Source organism: Drosophila suzukii, chromosome 3 (genome assembly GCF_043229965.1).
Source record: "Drosophila suzukii chromosome 3, CBGP_Dsuzu_IsoJpt1.0, whole genome shotgun sequence".
In the NCBI taxonomy this organism is placed as follows: Eukaryota; Metazoa; Arthropoda; class Insecta; order Diptera; family Drosophilidae; genus Drosophila; species Drosophila suzukii.
This window is the reverse complement of record NC_092082.1, coordinates 69,009,831-69,029,654: the sequence shown is the minus strand read 5'-3', so window position 1 is coordinate 69,029,654 and position 19,824 is coordinate 69,009,831. Positions and strand designations below refer to the sequence as shown.

Below are 19,824 nucleotides of genomic sequence, written 5' to 3'. Positions count from 1 at the left end.
TATCGTATCCTGTTCAGAGGAGGGTTCCTGTTCTTCCTGTTCCTTAGAGTTAGGATCCTCCATTCCATGTGCAAAGTTAGGCATGCTCGAATACTAATAGTTTTTGACGAATGCTGGTCAACAAATATTGTTGCTCAACAAAAAAGGAAAAAGTTTTATTGCCAGATGTCAGATGGACTGACAGCTATGACAGATAAGGCAAAACATACTAGACCGTAAATAAGAGCTATTTCAGATTTTTATTTCAAAAGGCCTACTATGATTTGTATTTTTTTTTGAATCAACTGGACTGTTCTAGAATTTGAAATTTGCAGTAGGCCTTTGAAAATAAAAATCACAACTATTCCTGCTTAGTAGGCTCTGATTTGATGGTGACAACAGCTTACAAGTAATACCAACATTATATTTCATTTTTATTCGGACTTCCAACCGAGAAGGTCCCCTAACAGTGAACAATTTATAATTCTAAAATCGGTGCAACATAATTTTCTTTTATTCCAATAACTATTATTTACGGTTTTTTCTTAGTAGGCTCAAAATTTGTGGTGACAACGGCATTCGAGTGATACCAAAATTATATTTCAGTTTTAATCAAACATCTAACTGCGAAGATCCCAAAAGGTGAATCATTTATTTTCTTAGAATTACTTCGACAATTTTCGTTTATTCAAATAATTTATTTACGGTAAGTGCCCAGTAGGCTTTGAATTGATTGTGACAACGACTTTCGTCTAAAACTAAATTCATATTTCAGTTTTATTCATACACTCAACTGAGGAGGTCCCAAACAGTAAACATTTTTTTAACATAGAATTACTGGGACAAAATTTTCGTTTATTCGCTTATTTACGGTACGTGCTTAGTAGGCTCTGAAATTTTTGTGACAGCTTTTATCTAAAAGTAAATCGGTTTTTCAGTTTTTTTCATACATCTAACTGAGAAGGTCCCGAACTGAAAAAGTTAATCCAAAGAGTGCCTGCGACAGAATTTTCGATTATTCAAATTATAATTTACGGTATGTGCTCAGTAGGCTCTGAACTGATTGTGACAAGAGCCTTAATCTAAAAATGAATTTATATTTCAGTATTATTCACACGTCCAGCTAAGAAGGTACCAAATAGTGAACAATTTTAAACCCTGCCAAATTTTCCGTTTATTCGCCTTGACCATCTCGTTGTACAAATCGTTTCCCTCGCAGGTGCGCTCGCCGATTCCCGCGAAGAGGGTGTATCAAGGATATTTCGTTTTTGCAGGAATCGGCAAGCGCACGTGTTAGGGGAACGATTTGAAGAATGAGACGCCGCCTAAGGAGTCTATTCAGTCTTTGGATAGCCGGGAAATGGACGATTTGGTTTCAAAAGACGGGTAAGAGATTCATTAATAACATAAGCTTACACTCATTAATCGGAATATGGATTGGGTAGCCACTTCGACCACGACCCGTGGACACCTTGTATCGACCAACTTCGGGTACAATCCTTACAATGGATACGGTAGCAGCATTTCGCCGAGACAAATGCTCCAAAAATGGTAAGAAAGATTCTCTTATATCAACAATCTTTTTATTTTTATTACATTATTAATTATAATCTAGTCTTCACCTGCCTATCGCGGAATAAACGTAACGTATTTGACTAAAACATTATATAAACCAGCATAATGTAAAAGAGCAGGTGCAGAAAAATCCAGAACCAGTAAACCCTGCAAGATAAATAATGTAGAATTTTAAATTTATGGCTTGTTAGAATTCAATTAATTTACAAATTTATTCCCTTGGGTATTCTCAACATAATATAGTAGTATTTTGCTGAAGTCTTTTTATATTCTCTTGATTCAGATATGGAAGGCGCACAAAATCGAGAGCACTCACCTGGTCACCATTAGCTTGTTCGAGTCAACGGTGAACTTTTCGCGGTGCAGATATTTGTTGATCCCAATCATGTGACGCCGCACATAATCATCGTAGTCCAGCTCCTCCAGATTCCAATATAGCGTGGGGTACGTGCCATTGTCAATCATTTCCTTAAAATAGAACCGGCTGCTGTTTTTGAAGATCCATTCGTTCAGCGAGAAAAAGCTACCTGTGAGTAGATCAATTACGGATTAATTTTTGTATTATAAATTTATATTTTATATACAACCTGCTAGACAAGCCTGCCGGAACTTCTTGGCAATGGGAGTGACTAGGCGCCTTTTTTGGGCCAACAGGAGAGTTTGCAGATCCATAAGCAAGGCGGGAACAAAATGGAGAATCCAGACGGCCAACTCGTGCTTGAGGGCACTGCATCTATACTTGAAATTCGGGAACATAATCATCCGTCTTGTGGGATAGATTCTAGACCACTTCATGGTCAACTCCCCCAGGCGCTGCCAAGTGATGGGATTGGTGACTCCAGAGGTGGCGTTACAAATGCTCAAGCTAAATATCAAAATATTTTAATAAACTGAATTTAAAATAAACCATAAGTCAACTAACCTGCCCAACTTCGCCTTGCCGACCATCATGATCATGGCATTGACCACAAAGTCCACTGGGATGATGTCGCAAATAAGATCCTTGTCCCCCAGAATGCTGCTGATGCCGCCCTTGCCGATCTCCATCATTATCCCGCTGATGGCCTGGATATTATCAATCCAACCGGGATAGGGTTCCTTATAAGCAGCTGTCACTATCGAAGGCCTTACAATCACTATGGGAATCACATCCTTATAGGCATTGACAATCTGCTCGGCAATGGATTTGGTAAAGGTATACGTGTTGACATGCGGACCCTTTATATAGTCGGCCAAGCGATTCAAGTAGTCATCGGGAATTTTCTGGGTTGCAGCAAGGAACTGACGCCAATCCACCGGCGGCATAGTGGGATACACCTGCTCATCCACATACTTCCTACCCGGATTGCAGTAAGCCGTGGAAACGTACAGAAAGCTCTAGAAAATATGTGTTTTAAAATAAAGTTAAACCAAAAAGGAACAAACTTACCCTTAATTGAGTCATTTCCCTGCAAAGCTCTAGAAGATTATAGGTGGCCTGGGAATTGACACGGGCTGACACTTTTAAGCACTCGTTAAAGCGTACCTGCAATTTAGAGATATTACTAGAAAAACCTTTGGGGATTTCCCACTCAAACTAACCGTTGCTGCACTGTGGAAAATAATGTTCACCTCGGCACACAAAACAGCTCTGTCGCACTCATTTAAACCTGTTGGTGGAAAACTCTGGTCAAGACATGTGTTCATTGAAGTTTCTCTAAATAAGACACTATACCAAAGTTGTCATCCTCAATGTTGCCAGAGAAGTGAAAGATTTTCTTCAGCCTCTCGGGATGCTGGGCTCTCAGGCGCTCAAAGATGGGATTCTGGAGGAATCCCCGGAAGCGTTCCGCCACTGTGACCCCGTTCTTGGGTCGGATCAGCATGTAGATGCGTTTGATCTGGGGAAAACTCCAGAGCAGCTTCTCCAGCAGTGTTTTGCCCACGAATCCAGTGGCTCCTATTTACCAGAGTTCTCTTTAGTAAGGTTTTTTTAGAGAACATCCCAATATTACCAGTTATGAAAACCACAGCATCTTGGTAAATATCCGCCTGGTGCTCCACAATTTCCACTTCGGAGTTTTCCATGATGTGGCCACTTTGAAGCCACTATTGCTACTGATCCGGTGCTGCTCACTTTCCACAAACAACTGGCTTTGCAAAAGAAATGCCTTGGTCCTCGCGAAACAAGTTTTCCATGAAAATGCAAGTGGAAAATTCAATTGACCAACGAAAGTAGCAACTCAGACGTAACATTCGAGCACAAATATATTACATCATATTTAGATGTGGATGTGAATGTGGACAAGGCTGGGTCTTTGGTTCATGATCATGATGATTCGAAATCATAAAATGCCAACTCAGTCTGCATGTTGGAATTGACCTATAAATGTTAGGAGCTGTTGGAAAATAATTATGTTTATGATATTAAAAAGAAATAAGTAAAGAAGTCAATTTTTATAATATCATAATAATTTAAGGAGCTATGAATCCCTAGGTCCAAACTTAAATCAATTTATTCTATGGTTAAGTATGATATGATATATGTAAGTCCACAAAGCTTACAGAGACATAAATCCTCTTTGTAAAACAACATATATGTTTAAATCAAGGACTTCCACCAAATTTATATATTCATTGCACTGGAAATCTTAATATATAATAAGGTACCCGTTTTATAATATATAGTTATCACATTTATTACGATCAAGGAATTTCCCCACCTTAAATGACTCCACAGATTAGTAGCTTTCCAAAAAATACGCATTCCGATGTTGTTTACCTGGCCAATCGATTAGCTTCAATCACGTCAAGTGCCTGCCCCACCGGAACATCATCATCATCTTCCCTCGAAACTCCGTACGGATCAACAGCAAAAATAGATCGCATCTCGTCGTCGTCAACCGATATTTGCACATTCAGTTAGGAACTTTGCTCCGCTTATTTGGAATGATTTGATTAGCGACGATGTCGTAGGCAGGCACCGCAAAGCAAAGCCCTCGAGTTTACCTGGCCAGGTGAGGTGCTAAGCGAAGTCGCAGTCATGCTGGAGGGTTGGTGCTCCCAAGACGTGGTTACTAAAATTCGCAGTTAAATAAGGATGAAGGAGAAGAATAATCTAAAAGGCTTGAGCCGCCGGCTCACGCCCACGCCCCTGGATTTGGGCCACCTCTCGCACATCTTCACCTGCACGGATCCCAAGGCCAATAAAGTTCCTGCCTCAAAAACAAATAATCCCATTGATAATAAAGATGATGATGTGATCACCCATATACTGGGTGACTTTGGCCCCTGGCAACTGCGCTCCCTGCTCATCCTGTTCCTCTGCAAGATCCCCGCCGCCTGGTTCATGGCCTGCATCCTGTTCACAGCCCCGGATCTCTATCCCGAGGAGGAGTACAAATGCGATACGACATCGTTTGGACCCGTGGACAACTGCACCGTCTCCCTGGACCACTGCTATGTGATGGTCAACTATGGTGACTCCGGCTACGCCATGCGACAGTGCCGGAAGTTCCTCTACACCACGGGCTTCCACTCCCTGACCATGGAGTTCGACCTGGTCTGCCTGTGCGACTTCTTCGTGGCCTGGTCCCAGTACTGGCATCTCTTTGGCCTACTCATCGGCGGAGTGGCGGCCACCAAGCTGATGAGGGTCTTGAGTCCCCGGCAGATTTACGGATCGGGCATCTGGTGCTTGCTCATGTGCAGCCTGCTGATGGGTCTTGTCAAGGATTTCAGTCTGCATTGTGGACTCCGCTGCCTGGCGGCTGTTTCCTGCTGCTTTATGATCACCTCGGGGCATGCTATATGTGAGTAAATATTATTTAATATATTTTCTTTAATAACTTTTGTTAACCTTTTTAGTTAGTGATATAACAGCGGGCAGATATCGACTGGGAGCCCTCCTGCTCTACGACTGCTTCTGGGCTCTGGGCCTGATCCTGCTGCCAGGATTGGCTTCTGGTGCTCCTAGCTGGCAGCACATATACCTGGGCGTGACCCTCTCTCTGCTGATCATTGTCTTCCTGCTGCCCTGGACTCCAGACTCACCCCGCTGGCAGCTGCTTCACATCAAGGATACCCAACTGGCCATCGAGAGAACCGTGGGCATCCTGCTGGAGGCAGCTCGCACCAATGGAAGCATCCACAGGGTGTCCAAGGAGTTGCCCCTGCAGTTGGGGCAGCTGAGGGAGAAGCAGCTGGAGCCGAAGCCAGCGGTTTATTGGATGCAATTGTGGATGGGACAGCGGAGAAGCACTTTCCACTTGGTAGCCGTGCACATGGCACTGGCCACCTTCATGGTGGTCAACACCGGACTGCTGCTCCATGTGCGATCCTTCGGGAGGGAGCACCTGGTGTCCAACACGCTGGCCATGGGACTGGCCGAGATGCTGGGCTGCTTCCTGGCCCTCCATCTCACCTTCAACCAGAGGGAACACAAGTGGCAGTGGGCCGGAGGATTCGCCATGGTAGTGGGCAGCATCGGTAGCATCTGCTGGTTCCTGGCCGAGGAGAATATGCCCGAGGTGTACGGGCTGACGCTGGGACTGCTGATGGCCTCGCTGCCCCAGGCTGCGGTGGCCTGTGCCCAGTCCATGATCCTGGCCTGCCTGGGTGAGCTGGTGCCCCAGGACCAGCGCAGTTGCCTCTCCTTCTCCGCCGTTACCTGGGCGAGGGTGTGGCAGCTCTCCGCCTCCTTTCTCACACTGCTGCGGCAGGTGAGCACCGCCCTCTCGCTGTCCGCCTTCTGCCTCCTGGTCATCCTGGGCGGCCTGTGCACCTGCTGCCTGGCCACTCCCGTGGGGGATCAGGAACCGGAAGAAGCAACGGTGAACAAGAAGCAGCACCTCATTGCGTATACGTAATAACGTATACGAAGGGTGTTCTTTTAGCTTAGTTAGTTTTAGTGTCTGTCAAGTATTCGCAATCAGTATTCGAATTTAGCTTGTTAAACATTCGCTAGTCGTGAATCAAACATTATATTGAGCTGCATACTTTTGGGAATAAATCAAAAGTTAAGTATCTTATGATATACGTCAACTTACTACAATTACTTTACTCTACTTCAATTTTTAGACGAACAAATATTTTTTTTGAAACATATTTCTCAGTTTACGAAAATTGTTTACGTAGATTTTGTAAGTAGTGGTTGCAAAATATTTTTACAATATACATAAAAATGTTAAAATAAGAAAAACAGGTCCAAACTTTAAGTTAAAGCCTTAAACGTACAATAAAAGAAATAATTACAAGCAAATTCCTAAAATACACTAACATATACATTACTAAATTAAAATAAAAAAATAGATGTTTTAATATTAAATGAATCGATAAGTTCCGTCAACTTGCTGAAATTACTTTACCTCACTTTATTTTAAAGATCAGGCTTGAGGAACACATTTTTGTAATCTTTTGTGGAGTAAAATCCTTAATTTGGTTAAAGTGCTTAAATAGATTTTTTAAATATAGCTTAGTCTACAGTATAAAACATAAGCCAGAACTTGTAATGTAAATTTTACATTCTAATTGGAAGAAATAAGTTAAAATACAATTATACATAACAATGAAAAAAAAGTTAATAAACAACAGTTTTCATTAAATGCTTTTTTTAAATAAGCCTCTACCAGTTCCATTAATTTTACAGGGACCTCAACCATTTGGGACCAATGTTCAACCCACAAAACCGACTCACCCAGCGAACACAGTCATCCACCAAGCTGACACACATTTGTGTAATACGTATAATAAGCACACATGCCTGGCTAAATATCCGAGCGCATTGCTCTACTAACAACATATTTCTATTTGGTCACCTGTCCCGCCCCCAATATTCCACTAGTCCCACCCATCCAAAGCGACAAGCAGAAATCGCAAATCAATAAAATAGAAACCATAAAATTGCCAGAAGCGGTGCCACTACAATGGGCCCTCCACAAATGAGTGTGTCATTCGCGGAGCAGCAGTTGGCGAGGAAGGACCATCCGAGGAGCAGAGAAAAGACCAAAAAAACCACCTCCAAATAAGTGCAGTGGAGGACCGGCTGACCAACTGCTGCTATCCTGGATGCCATGAAACCGAAGAAATCGGCCTTTGCCAACTCATCCACTGGATACGGCAGGAACAAGCACGGCGGACACGGCAAGGGACACTCCCACGGTCAAGGACATTCCGGCAAGGATAAAGCCGAAGGCGGTGGCAAGGCCAAGACCCGAGAGCCAAAGGATCAGCATGAGCAGAAGGAGGAGGACAAGGACTTGAACTCCGGTTTCGGCGACTATCTTCGCACACCGGAGGGTCTGTAATTTGATCTTCTCTACATATTATTTCATTAATGTCTATCAAATTTCACTTTCAATTTAGCATTTGAGATGATGAAACTATTCGTCTTCGCAAATACAATTATGTTAATCGTGACCATGGCCTGGCCGCATATTAAGGAGCAATTCTACATGGTCAATCAGTGGCTAGAAAGTTTTCGCGAAGAGCAGCAGCAGTAAAGCCTTAGAATCTATCAAACAAACAAGAAAAATCAAGTTAAATCAGAGGTTACAAAATGGTGGGACCCTTTATGCAGGGTCTTTTCTTGATTGGCATCATCTACTGGTATTCCAAGGGCATGATGTCCATGATCAATGACTACTACAGAAGCGAGTTCCAGCGGAAATTGCAAGCGGAACCATCGAAGCCAAAAGCAGAGATTCCCATCAATGTGGACAACTTTATGGATTATGTTAGGGAGTTGGAGTCTCCGGATGAGGTGTTTAGAATCCCTAAGGAAGGATCGGAATCTCCTCCTCTTAGAAAGACCTACAGCCACACACTCTTGCGATTCCTGCAGATCACTGGAGCGCTACCAGCTTTTGATGTTTGTCTTACCACCAGCAACATAAGATAGCTTATCTTATAACATTTATAGTTAGTGTATTTTATATGACTTTCGTAGAATAAAGAATCATCATAAAAAAATTAATTGCATACCTTTAGGTTAAATAGGTTTACTTATTCAAAAAAATTTTTTATGTACCTTCCTCGCGAACCGTATTTGCCCGAAATAAAAATGGGCCCGCGCGTAACAAGCACGTGCTTGGTGTCGTTTGGGCCACTTGTTTGTACTGCTCTTAGTGCATCAACGTTCAACAATAATAAAAAATATATCCCACCCTCCAGTGGTCATCGTTAATAAGTATTACAAGACAATTTGCTCCTACTTGGAGTTTTCAGCTTTTTATTTAAACTTTAGCAGAATATATTCGTGTGTTTCCAGCATCAGCTCACTTACTAACCTATTCACAAAACCGTATAAACGTACTAATTTCTAAAAATACGATGGAGTATATCGATTTGGTCTGTCCTATGCAGTTTTCGAATTATCATATTGCACTCTCATAAGTAAGCTCTTTTCCCATAAAGATCTGGTCATTGCTAGTTACACCTTTGAAGCAAGTGGTGAAAATATAGTTATACGCAGATATGATTCAAATGTGTAGGTAGTTGGTTTTGGAAGTTATTTCAACTGTAGGCCTATAAAAGGTGCTGTAATCGTCTGAACTCAGGTATTTTTCATGTGGCACAGTTTTTGTAGTTTAAAGACACCTCAAAGCTGAGGATTTTGATTTAAAGAGGTCTGAGTGTGATTAATGTTTAGTTATTACCAATTTCATAAGAGATCCACATTCTAATATACTACGCCCACCTACTCCTAACCAATTTCTAGAAGTAACTTAACAAACAATAACGAACAAAGACAAATACTTTTCTGGTAAAATCATATTCATCTTTTTTAATGTATATTTTATATACACAACAGTTTATCATACATAATTTTATTATAAAATTAAAATAATAATAGTTGCATTACAAATTAATAAAGCAAAAATACAAAATATAGTACATCATACATCAAAATGATAACTCATTGAAAATGTACCTGGTGATTTGAATAAATCAAATGAATACATGGGAATTAGTTCTGTACTAGCCCGAATTTAAAATGGAGCAATAGCATTCATGCTTTAACCGAAATAATAATTTTAATAAGAGGAAATCACAATGTCTTTCGTTGGAAAAGGAAATAATATTGACTCAAGAGCAATGCAAAAAATTAAGGAAACACAAAACCTTTCTGATGTATCACAACCTTTCAAACAAGGATTAACAATTGAGAGCTCGTTTGGACTAACAAATCAAATTTCGACAATTGAGTTATGGTGGCCTACTATACACTATATATGCATACATAAGTGGATATCGCTTGATATATTGTTATATGGCTAAACACGTACAAATAAGATTGCTTATGAACAAGGCAAAAATACAAATGCAGAATACGCAGAGACTCTTCTCTCTATAATGCACAATGTCTCCTTACCGCAAGGATCATTTGAATTATATAAATATATATATTACTGTGCGTTCAAGTCTTAACGAGTAAACAGTAACACCTAATGACTCTGATGCCGTTCCCACTGCACGGCTCCATTTTCCCCTCTAATCCGAGGTTTTCCAATTTGTGGGAGGTGGTGGCGCTGGCACCGTTGGCCTCTTGGGCGTTTGAAATGAGTTCGGGGAAATAGGTGTCGTGGCTTGGGGCTGCGCCTGCTGCTGATTTTGCTCTGCAGCTGTAACAGGCTGGTCGTGGTTGTGATTGTTTTCCTTGGCCGCTGGCGGCTCTTCCCGCGTTCCATTTGTTTCGGTGTTCTCCTGACGAAGCTTATCAAGAAAATGTTCCGTTTTAAATCGTACACTGCCATTGCTGTTATCAATTGTCGCCTGGGTGGGAGTCGAAGCGCCCTCATCGTCGCTCTTTCCATCTACCTTGGGCACCCCGACCCCCAGCACCGTTGGCCGCTTGGGCAGCAGGGGCTTCTGCGGCACATCGGGCTTCAACTTGAAGCTGCCAATGCTGTCGGTGCTCTTGCGATCGGCCGTGGGAGAAGGCAGGTTGTCCAGCCCGAAGAACTGCGTCCGCGTCATCGGAACAGGCTTGGCTGGCGTTACTGGAGGCGGGGGCAGTGGTTCCAGCTGCGTCTGCGTTGGGTGGCTAGCTGCTGGCGATTGAAACTGCGGCAGATTTGGTAGCGGCGGCTTGGCGGGCTTCTCCTGCTGAACCGGCGTCTGCTGGGGAAACAGCTCCTTGGCATGAGGCCGGTGCGAGGTCTGTGATGTGGTCATAATTGTGCCGTTTCCATTAGTGGTAGGCGGCGAGGGAGCATTGGCTTTCTGCCTGCGTAATGTACCGTAGCGTGGACTCTCCATGACTTCTACAAATGAAAGTTGAATAGAATCGTTAAGTAAGGTAGGAGCTTTAAATGCAAAACGGTCAAATTTAGGTAAGTAAATTTAAGATTGAAAAACTTTCTGTACTTAAACTCATTTCTACATTTTTTCCCGCTTTCCCTAGACATTAGTAAGTCACATTTTTCTTTTAATTACTGCTCATAATATTTAATATTATAGTGTAAACTAATTAACGTATCCCTCCGACACCATTTACGTCCATAGGCAGTACTATAAATTTGGTTCCAATCCATTTTATTGCACAAAAAATACAACCACTAATAACGGACAAACTTTAACAGCTTCTTGATATGTAAGAAATATTTTTAAAAATAGCATATGTCACATGAAAATACTAACAGTGGAATTCTCGAATGTTTCGTTGTTAAAAGGCAATAAAAAAACTTGTCATAAGTCGAATACTGTATAGTGGCCCGCTTCATAGAATTCCGATTGTCCAGTATGCTTACCACTATCGTTTCTATCCAGGTTTTCGTTGGAGGAGTTTGATTTGCTCTTGCCCTCGACGAAAAGCTTTTGCTTCTGCAGGGTAAGATAGAACTCAACTTCGCCGCTAAAGAAGTAGTCCCACTGACTGATTAGCAGCTCCACGATGATGTTGGCCGCCGAGGAGCTGTTCACCTGGCCGATGTAGTCGGCCGGGGCGTTGCTGCTTTTGTCGATCCGTGGCCACAGCATGTTTGGCGACATTACGATAGCCAGGTTCTGCGAGCTCATCTTGTTAAGTGCTGAGCGCTGCTGCACGACTGCCAGAAAGCGGGTGAGGTATCTTAGGTTAGCATAGTTCTCCTTGGGCAGCTTGCTCAGAGTGGCCTTGATCTCCGTCTTGCGCTCGTTTTCGCTATGCCGTTCGGCGATCCGTATGAAGTCCTTGTACAGGCCATACGTGAGCAGGGGCTCGGGCAACTCGCGCAAGTAAAGCTTAAGTATGGAGCCAATGACATGGGGATCCTGGTACTCCAGCGGCAGCGGTGTCTTTACGTGCTGCGCCTCCAGGGCGTGCTTCATCCGGCGCAGCTTTGTGCTGGCGCAGCCCACGCGCAGCAGACCCTCCTCCTCCAGGCCGTGCTCCAGCAGACAGCAACAGCACAGTTCCACGATGTAAGAGATCTCGCGGTTGGTGGATGTCAGGTGCTCCTTTAGCGAGGTGCCAAAGCGAGACTTTTCGGTGCCCTGAATGGTGTCCTGGATGCGGGCCAGCGAGGCGTTCACGTGCTGTAGGGCTCGCTCGTGATAGTTTCTTTGGTTGAGTACATAGTCGCGGATGCAGCTGACGATCTCGTCCTCTTTGGCAATCAGTTCCAGCATCTGGGCCGCCCAGGCATCCCGCTCCTTTTCGAGCTTCAGCTCGCACTCCTCCTGCTGGCTCTTGATGTGGTTCACCTTGGCCGCTGGTTCCTCCAGCCGGATTGCCGCCTGCGGGAGTAAAACACAACACTGATTAGTATAACAGATAAGAATCAGTGCCAGGGAAATCGTCACATTGCAAAAGGAACAAAGTTCAAGTACGCAAAATATCTTATCTGCTGGCCACTACTGAAAATAGTTTTTCGCGTGACTAATGGAAGATGCCTGTACAGCAGGAAAAGTTTGCGGGCCAGATACAAAAATAGATCGACCTCAACCGCAGCCCGCAAGCCAGCTGTTACCGCTCTTTCATCAAGGTCTTTGTTTGAAACCGGACAATGGGTTCGATATGGGTTTTAGCGTACATGCGCCAGTGCATTGGGGACACTGACTGAGTTGACTGAGTCATAAAGTAACTTTTGGAAAGAAAGGCTGATAAGAAATGCAATTGAACTCAGGTGAATACTTTAAAAATAAATGAAAGGGAAAGGGGGTCTCAAAAAGGAAACAATAAGTGTTTAGGCGAATTCTATAGATAAAAACACTGGTATCAAGAACAATAAAATATAAACAATACGCTTAGGAAATAATATATACAAAATAAGATGACTTGGAAAGCAGCAAAGATAAGAGCCAATTAAATTCTTCAGATAGTTTATAATCACTTTGCTAATTGGGAATTTTCGGCGGCTAAGCAAAACAACGAATTTTATAGTGTATGATTAAAGACCCACTGATCCAGCGTTCGGCGTAAGTAACAAAGTTCCTGCTTTATGATGTAAGTTTTGCTTACAACAGCATTACCCATTGTGTGTAAACAAACTGCTGCTGGCATTCATCACCCGATCCCGTATCATAACGCCGCTAAAAATAAACAAATCGTGACAAATTGCTGTAAGTACACCCGACGCTATCTGCAGCCAGAAGACAATGGCATCCAACTAACTATCAACTCCTGGCCCTCCCCTGCCCACCTTCGAATCGAATCATTTGCATTGGCAGAGTGTGACTGAGTCACATCATTTCCATGAGCCGCAACCTCTCGGTGACCTACATCCCCACGAGTTGGCACCACAAGTTACACATTCCGGGCACCAAAGTTAGCACTTCCAATGGCAGTCGAGTCGTGTGCTTATAAGTTTTGTATTTTTGCGGATCGGATCCATGTCAGGGAGTGCAATTAGAACAGCACCAGGTCGTTGAGCGTCTGATTAGCGAATTATGGCAAGCCGACGGTCGATTTTATATGGGACTCAGTTGGCGACGATAAGATTAGCGGGGAGTGTAAATAACTTCGGTTTCCAGTTCTCTGATACGCCAATGGTCAGTGGCGGTGGTGTGGCGTTGTGGCGTCCATTTCAATTATGATGTCACTGCCGCCAAGTCAATGAACGTCTTCCGACACCTTAAACAGACAACATACATCAACAAATACAGCGGCTAGTCATCCCCGACCGATGTCTTGATATGGCAACTGGCGTCGTGATTTGTACAAAATAAAGCGGAAAGAAAAAAACGAGCAAAAACTGAAAACAATGAAACTTAAAAAGTAACTTTTTGTGTCCAGATAGCCGGCCATAACTGTTCGGTTCCACACTTGTAGACGCCAATGGACAGAACCAATCGGGTGTCAAGAAATTGGAACACCAAAGAGCCGTTCATCCCATCCCGCCTCCCACTCCAGGTTCCCCCACTCGGCGATAGGGCGACAACGACAAGTATCGGATTCGTATCATAAAAACGTAAACGGCAAAAGCGAAACGCACGGCAAACAAACAATATAATAGAAACTGGCGTGAGATAAAGCCAGAATGGAAGAAAAAAGACCATCCAACGACGTCAGCAACAACAACAACAATAGTAATAATAATAAATGGAAATTAAAAATTGATTGCTTCTTGGCATCCGCCTGAGTACAGTGGTAATGCATTGATTGGAAAGTGGGGGTTCGGTTTTGCTTGGTAGTTTTATGACATTTAATTCGGGGAACGGCCCTTCTGGGAATTCCAATTGAAGCTTTTTAAGTCGGGTGGTGTTCTCACTTCATAAGAACGTTTCTTGTTTACATTTCACCGAACTTGAACTTGTGATACAAATAAATATCCGAACCACAGTGCCATTTTGCTGAGAGGGATATACATACTCTACCGCCAACTTCCGACAATCAGAGACAACCTTGCGATTGGATTTCGTTGGGGAAAAATGGAAAACGAATATCACCCGAATCACTTGACCAGCTGCGGTAACTTTTGGCGGCCCCTTATTTCCAACGAGCAGATTTCTTAATTAATTTAACAATCTCCCATTGTCATCGGGCGCAGTTTCGTGAAAACGGAAATCCAACATTATTCACTCTCTCTGGCCCGTTTCTCTGGCCTCCTCAACGAACATACATGGACGTAATGCCTAATCCGAGTTAGATTTATGATCGGCAACGGTGCACTCACCTCATGACTGCGCTTCAGCGAGGTGTACTCCTGCAGAGTGCGCGATACGTTGCGCTTGAGAGTCGAGATCTCCTGGATCTCCTTGTCCAAGATGTTCTTCAGCCGCCTCACCACCTTGGTCTCCGTCTCCAGTTCGCTTTCGATAATGCACTCGGCCATCGTTTTTTCCAGCTCGCCTGCAATTGGGAAGCACATAGAGAAATTAGTATAGCACACACCACACTTAGCTCCCCCCAAAAAAAGTATATCTATCTATATCTATGAACTCAGTCAAAATAAGCATGATCTATATCTTTTCTTTGGAATGATTCATCTGTTATAAACAACAGATCATATATAGTTATTCATAATCAAATACTCATACCATCTTGACAGCTTTATCAATCATTTGTGGATGATAATCAAGGAATGTAACTTGGAGTATAGTTTTCTGTGTGTATCTTGAGGTCTCTTGCTATTCCACCCGCAAGTGAGGAAGTCAATGCTTATTTAAGACCTTATCGCCAAGCGGTAGCTGCAAAGATGTTGGCGTGCCGGTTTCCAGTTGCCGGAGTAGCTCCGCTTTGATGCGGGGCGGGATTCGGGCAATCCGACGGGGGAGGTGGCTGGCGAATAGGTTGACGAGCTGAGTAAGCAAAATTGTGATAATTGTGTTGAGTGCCCCGGGACTCGAGCCTCAGCTGCTGAACCCGCAATGAAGGCAAAGCAGAGGCAAAGGCAAAGAGGTCGCACCGCAGAAACAAGAGGGAGTCCGAAGCGAAGACGACGTCGCCACTGGAGTATAACATTCGAGATACGCTCGCTTTTGGCTCCCCTTTGCTGAATGGGTTGAATTGAAGCGCATCGTGGCTAACAATAAAAGTTGCAAAGGGCGCACAGTGGGTTAAAGTGAGATGATATCGCTATGTAATTACCGCCATAACAGACGCGACAAAAAGCTAATTTTAGTGTGGTAATTTTGGGTTTTTGTGAGTCTGGAGCTGTTTTTAATCGAGGCACTTAGGTGCTTTCCTTTGCTCGGGCCATCAAAAGATTATATAGGCAATTATTACTTTTAAAAATATTTAAGAGTGGAATATGTTTTTTAAAAAAATAAACTTAAAGGTCTACAGTAAAATAAGACCCATTTTTTAATGTAACGTAGCATAGGCGAAGTGCCTAACTTTTTTAGTTTAAGCAATTTTCTCTCTTATTTAAGTTTGTAATAATACTTTGTGTTTTAAAGGGAGTTGAGGCGAAAGATAAAAGTTACTATGAGTATACACTGTATTCACAAAGCTTTAACTTGAAGCTCTGCATATGAAATGCCATTAGTATACTTATGTCATCTCCTAACGACTAATCTTAGCTATAACTTGATTTTATAATACACACTTTTAACCAATGAGATTTGAAAGAAATTTGCAAATGAAAACTAAGTCAGGTTGAATAATAAACAACAAAATAATATTATGACAGTTTCCAATATATCATTTCCCTAGCGAAAGGAAATGGTCTTTGTTTGCTGGTGCGATTGATTTCCCCAGTTTGACCTAATTATAATTCTCCGGCTGTTCGAATGGATCTCTTACTTAACCCATGGACACACGTTCACTGTGGCTATGATAGATGCATGTGGAAACGTTCGTGTCTAATCAGGAACGTGGGGACCTGGAGCTGGGAGTGGGGAAACCGAGGGGTTCCGGAGATCCCTGGCCGTTACACAACCGCCGCTGGTCTTGAACCACTGCGAGGTTGCAGCTGCAACTGCAACAGAAACTGCAAACCAAATTGCAATTGACGCACACGCATCTGCGGATATGCGGAATGCAAAGTGCTCGAAAGGGGGAAACAGCGAATGGAAACAATATACAGAAAATAACACTCGGAATGAGTAATACGGCCTAGGGGGAGCGCCCACAAAATAAATGAGCAGTGGAGAAGAGATCATGATCATGACGATACACACGATGATGTATGAATTTGGCTCAGACTTTTACTTTTACTAGCCAGCCAGCCAGCATAATTATCGCCGTTTACTGGGCATTGTTAACCCTCTTCGCGGGCGATGTGTAACAAATTTAAATGAAATGCTCAGTAAATCCCATTGAAAAAGGGCAATAAAAGCGGGCGCATGTGGGGGCGGGCTAACTTGGCTGGCAAAACAAAAAAAAAAAGGTGTATAAATAGATAATGCCGAAACCGCAAATAATAACCGATACTGCGGGCGAACGGCGAATCGTTTGCAAAGAAAGCAGCGAAAAAGTCATAATAAAAATTATAATAATGATTAAAAAACGCCGTCGATGTTGATGTTGCCGTTTGCAGTTGAGAAATGTAAATGCCACAAGGCCAAGCGACAAGGCGAGGCCGCCAATACACACAGACAAACCGAAGCCCGTGACACAGTCATCCGCGAGTGTTCTCCACTCTCCGTTCCATTGGCCCCCTGAAGCCCCTACGTCTATACGTGTGCCATTGTGCATGTCTGGCGGCGATTATCGGATTTGGAACGAACGACAACCACTGTGCGCGTTATCAGCAGCGCCAACATGACATTTGGCAGGGGCGTAGGGAGGGGGGTGTAAGCAGGGCGTAAAACCCGCTCAAGGATTTAGTTCAGATATAAATTCTTTAATAAATTACTTCTGAGATATTACTTAAGTTCTTCAAAATTATGTGATTAACGGCGAGCTCGAAAAATATTAAAAGCTTATCCAGCTCAAGGATTTAATTTAGGGAAAATCTGTTGTTCGAAAAACTACTTGTAAAGATATGAAATTAAGTAACACTGGGAGCATTAAGAAATACTAGCAAGATAAGCCGCTCAAAAAGCGCCAACCCACCCTTTTAAGTTGTTTACTACATAACAAATAAAAACAATAGGCCCTTGATAGCATTCAAACAACAAAGTACAACCCCCTCGAATTCCCGCCTACGCCACTGACTCCCACACACAGGAAATCCCGATAGCCCCCCGATAACTAACCGCAATTGGCGAGGACCTTCTGCAGCGGCATGTCCTTGGGCAGCTCCTTGGCGGACTCGTCCAGGGCCTGGGCGATCTTGTAGTGACTGTTCTTCTTGGTCCGCTTGTCCTGCTCCTCGGTGCTGCCGCTGCCACTGCCTCCTCCGCCGCTCAGCGCCGGCAACTTGCGGACGATCTTCTCGATGGTATCCCGATACCTGTCCACCTGCCGTTCGATCGTCTCCAGCTCGGAATCCTTGCAGTCCGATTTGGTGGATCTGCGGGTGGGGAAAAGGGGGGTTGACATGGGTTAACCGCGGGTTAGGTCATCATCAGTCGCCCGCTGCTGCTGCCGTTGTTATTGTTGTTGTCATCGGGTTTTTGTTATTGCTGCAGTTGCTCTTTCGGTTTTTTTGTGTGTTTGGTGATGAGGCAACACCTGTCTGTCCACCTGGAGCGCATTCACACACACCTACAGACGCAGACGAGCCGTCGAATGGCTGGCCTTTGAACTTACCTTGACAGATTCTCGGCTGCTATTTTGATTTTCGCAAACTGCCTCTTCATCTTGGCTGTTTCGCTATTTCCCCGCTCGCGTCTCCAACTTAAACTGAACTTCTGTGTGTTTGCTCGCGAAGTGTAATTAGCTAGGCATTGAGTAAATACTTAAAACTGGCAAATTAGTCATTCTTCAACGATGTTTTACGAAAAAGTGAGTCGAGGCGAGTGTGACCGCAGCGGGAGCGCTAAGAAATGCCGAAAGGCGGGCGAGGGCGTCATTCGAAATTCGAGATCTGGTCACGCTAGTTTGAAAGTGATTTAGGGAATTTTCCAAAATTTTAGCTTGAATTAGTAAGTTAAACTAACTGAAAATAATCTGTGGAAATGGTTTTAGTTTTTACAATTGAAATTAATTGGGAAATATCCTGAATAATCGCATACCCTTTATCACTCAAAGCGTTGCCAGACTGTCTCATTAGGGTGACCACTATTTCATAACACTTAACCCACTTTCTTTGGGGTCACACTGCACTCTAACCGCCTTGCTGCACGTGTGCCATCCGTAAATAATAGTTTTATTATTGTTTTACCGAGCAACATGACCCAGGCGGAGATTGTGAAGCGTCTCCGGGAGGAGTACGACATCCGGAACGGCAAGCAGGAGAAGCCCACGAAGCAGGATGACCTCCTTACCCTTGCCAAAGAGTTCCACCAGCGTGTTTTGAACCTGTTGACCACTCACAAAGTGCCCTACTCCAATAAAGAAGGTAAAGCCATCAATAAAAAGTGTTAATTCTTTAGTTAATCCCCCTTTCTTACAGATGAGGACACCTACGAGGATTACCTGCTGTCGGACACTGAGGAGTCGAGCAACAAGAAGAGCAAAAAACAGAAAAACCAGGGGAAACTGAAAAAGCAGGCCTCCGACGACGAGGACGTGGATGCCCGGATTGCCTCCATCAAGAACAAGCTGCGTCAGAAGAAGGGTCCCACCACGGAGCGCCAGCAGAAGAGGCGCGAGTCCAAAAAGCTGAAGCGCAGCAAGGGCGTACAGAAACTGCTCCTTTCCTCTGCCAAAAACCTCAAAAACGAAAATGTCAAGCACCAAAAGCTGAAGAACGGCCTGGTCAAGGCGGAACAGGATGCGGAGGACAGCAAGGAACAGATCCAGCCGGTCAAAGTGCAGCCTGTGTACAACCAGGAGGCCAAGATAGTCTACTCCAAGGTGGACTTTGCTGCCAATCCAGGTGGCAAGGCTAAAAAGTCGCACCAGAACCCCAAGGAGATCCTGAAGAAGTTGCGCGACACCAAGAAGCACCTCACCGAGCTGCGCGAACAGGGCGAAACGGACAAGGCGGCCGAGATGCAAACGGACATCGCCTGGCGTAACGCCTTCGACAAGGTCGAGGGCAAGAAGGTCAAGGACGACACCAAGCTGCTGCAGAAGGCCATCAAAAAGCGACGCGTGGAGAAGAAGAAGTCGAAGACCAAGTGGACGGAGCGCAAGCAGAAGGTGGAGCACGACAAGGAGAAGCGGCAGAAGAAGCGACAGGAGAATCTGGACAAGCGCAGCAAGGACAAGAAGAACCGGAAGTTGAAGACGGCCAGCAAGAAGGGTCGCATCATACCAGGCTTCTAGCCAGGCCTTAGCTTTAAGTTTAAATAATATAAATGTATGCCACGTTGAAATTCAACTCAGAAATGATATAGAAAAAAAAGAGTAATCGTTTGAAAATTCTCGTCCATCAT

The 19,824-nt window shown here is 43.9% G+C and overlaps 6 protein-coding genes and 1 long non-coding RNA gene across 8 annotated transcripts; 5 read left to right on the top strand and 2 right to left on the bottom strand.

The window, feature by feature from the left end:
* Positions 1-1,548: 1,548 nt before the first annotated feature.
* Positions 1,549-3,740, bottom strand: LOC108015581 (putative fatty acyl-CoA reductase CG5065). Of its 2 annotated transcripts, XM_065867230.2 has the most exons (8): positions 3,549-3,737; positions 3,269-3,493; positions 3,136-3,203; positions 2,984-3,079; positions 2,477-2,931; positions 2,142-2,419; positions 1,871-2,081; positions 1,549-1,701 (listed from the first exon to the last, which is right to left on the bottom strand). In XM_065867230.2, exons 1-8 carry the CDS (start codon positions 3,619-3,621, stop codon positions 1,635-1,637), a joined length of 1,473 nt encoding a protein of 490 aa, XP_065723302.2. In that variant the 5' UTR covers positions 3,622-3,737; the 3' UTR covers positions 1,549-1,634. The 2 variants fall into 2 exon arrangements, with proteins under 2 accessions (XP_065723302.2, XP_070852547.1); XM_070996446.1 differs by lacking the exon at positions 1,549-1,701 and having other exon boundaries at positions 1,946-2,083; positions 2,137-2,419; positions 3,549-3,740.
* Positions 3,741-4,569: 829 nt separating this feature from the next.
* LOC108015568 (solute carrier family 22 member 1) lies at positions 4,570-6,563 on the top strand. The gene is made up of 2 exons (XM_036816841.3): positions 4,570-5,345; positions 5,401-6,563. Exons 1-2 carry the CDS (start codon positions 4,634-4,636, stop codon positions 6,399-6,401), a joined length of 1,713 nt encoding a protein of 570 aa, XP_036672736.3. The 5' UTR covers positions 4,570-4,633; the 3' UTR covers positions 6,402-6,563.
* Positions 6,564-7,573: 1,010 nt separating this feature from the next.
* On the top strand, positions 7,574-8,181 carry Xport-A (exit protein of rhodopsin and TRP A). Its single transcript, XM_017082541.4, has 2 exons — positions 7,574-7,830; positions 7,897-8,181. The coding sequence occupies exons 1-2, from the start codon at positions 7,605-7,607 to the stop codon at positions 8,031-8,033; spliced, it is 363 nt and encodes a 120-aa protein (XP_016938030.2). The 5' UTR covers positions 7,574-7,604; the 3' UTR covers positions 8,034-8,181.
* On the top strand, positions 8,090-8,506 carry Xport-B (exit protein of rhodopsin and TRP B). The gene has a single exon (XM_017082060.4). It carries the CDS (start codon positions 8,090-8,092, stop codon positions 8,429-8,431), a length of 342 nt encoding a protein of 113 aa, XP_016937549.4. The 3' UTR covers positions 8,432-8,506.
* Positions 8,507-9,285: 779 nt separating this feature from the next.
* On the bottom strand, positions 9,286-18,300 carry RhoGAP92B (Rho GTPase activating protein at 92B). The gene is made up of 5 exons (XM_017082550.4): positions 18,092-18,300; positions 17,596-17,852; positions 14,628-14,803; positions 11,283-12,249; positions 9,286-10,796 (listed from the first exon to the last, which is right to left on the bottom strand). Exons 1-5 carry the CDS (start codon positions 18,139-18,141, stop codon positions 10,024-10,026), a joined length of 2,223 nt encoding a protein of 740 aa, XP_016938039.4. The 5' UTR covers positions 18,142-18,300; the 3' UTR covers positions 9,286-10,023.
* On the top strand, positions 14,343-17,265 carry LOC136117050 (uncharacterized). The gene is made up of 2 exons (XR_010654261.2): positions 14,343-14,422; positions 14,502-17,265. It is a non-coding gene; the product is annotated as an uncharacterized lncRNA (long non-coding RNA).
* A 284-nt stretch (positions 18,301-18,584) lies between the features above and the next one.
* Surf6 (Surfeit locus protein 6) lies at positions 18,585-19,810 on the top strand. Its single transcript, XM_017082549.4, has 2 exons — positions 18,585-18,842; positions 18,897-19,810. Exons 1-2 carry the CDS (start codon positions 18,674-18,676, stop codon positions 19,712-19,714), a joined length of 987 nt encoding a protein of 328 aa, XP_016938038.3. The 5' UTR covers positions 18,585-18,673; the 3' UTR covers positions 19,715-19,810.
* Positions 19,811-19,824: the final 14 nt, after the last annotated feature.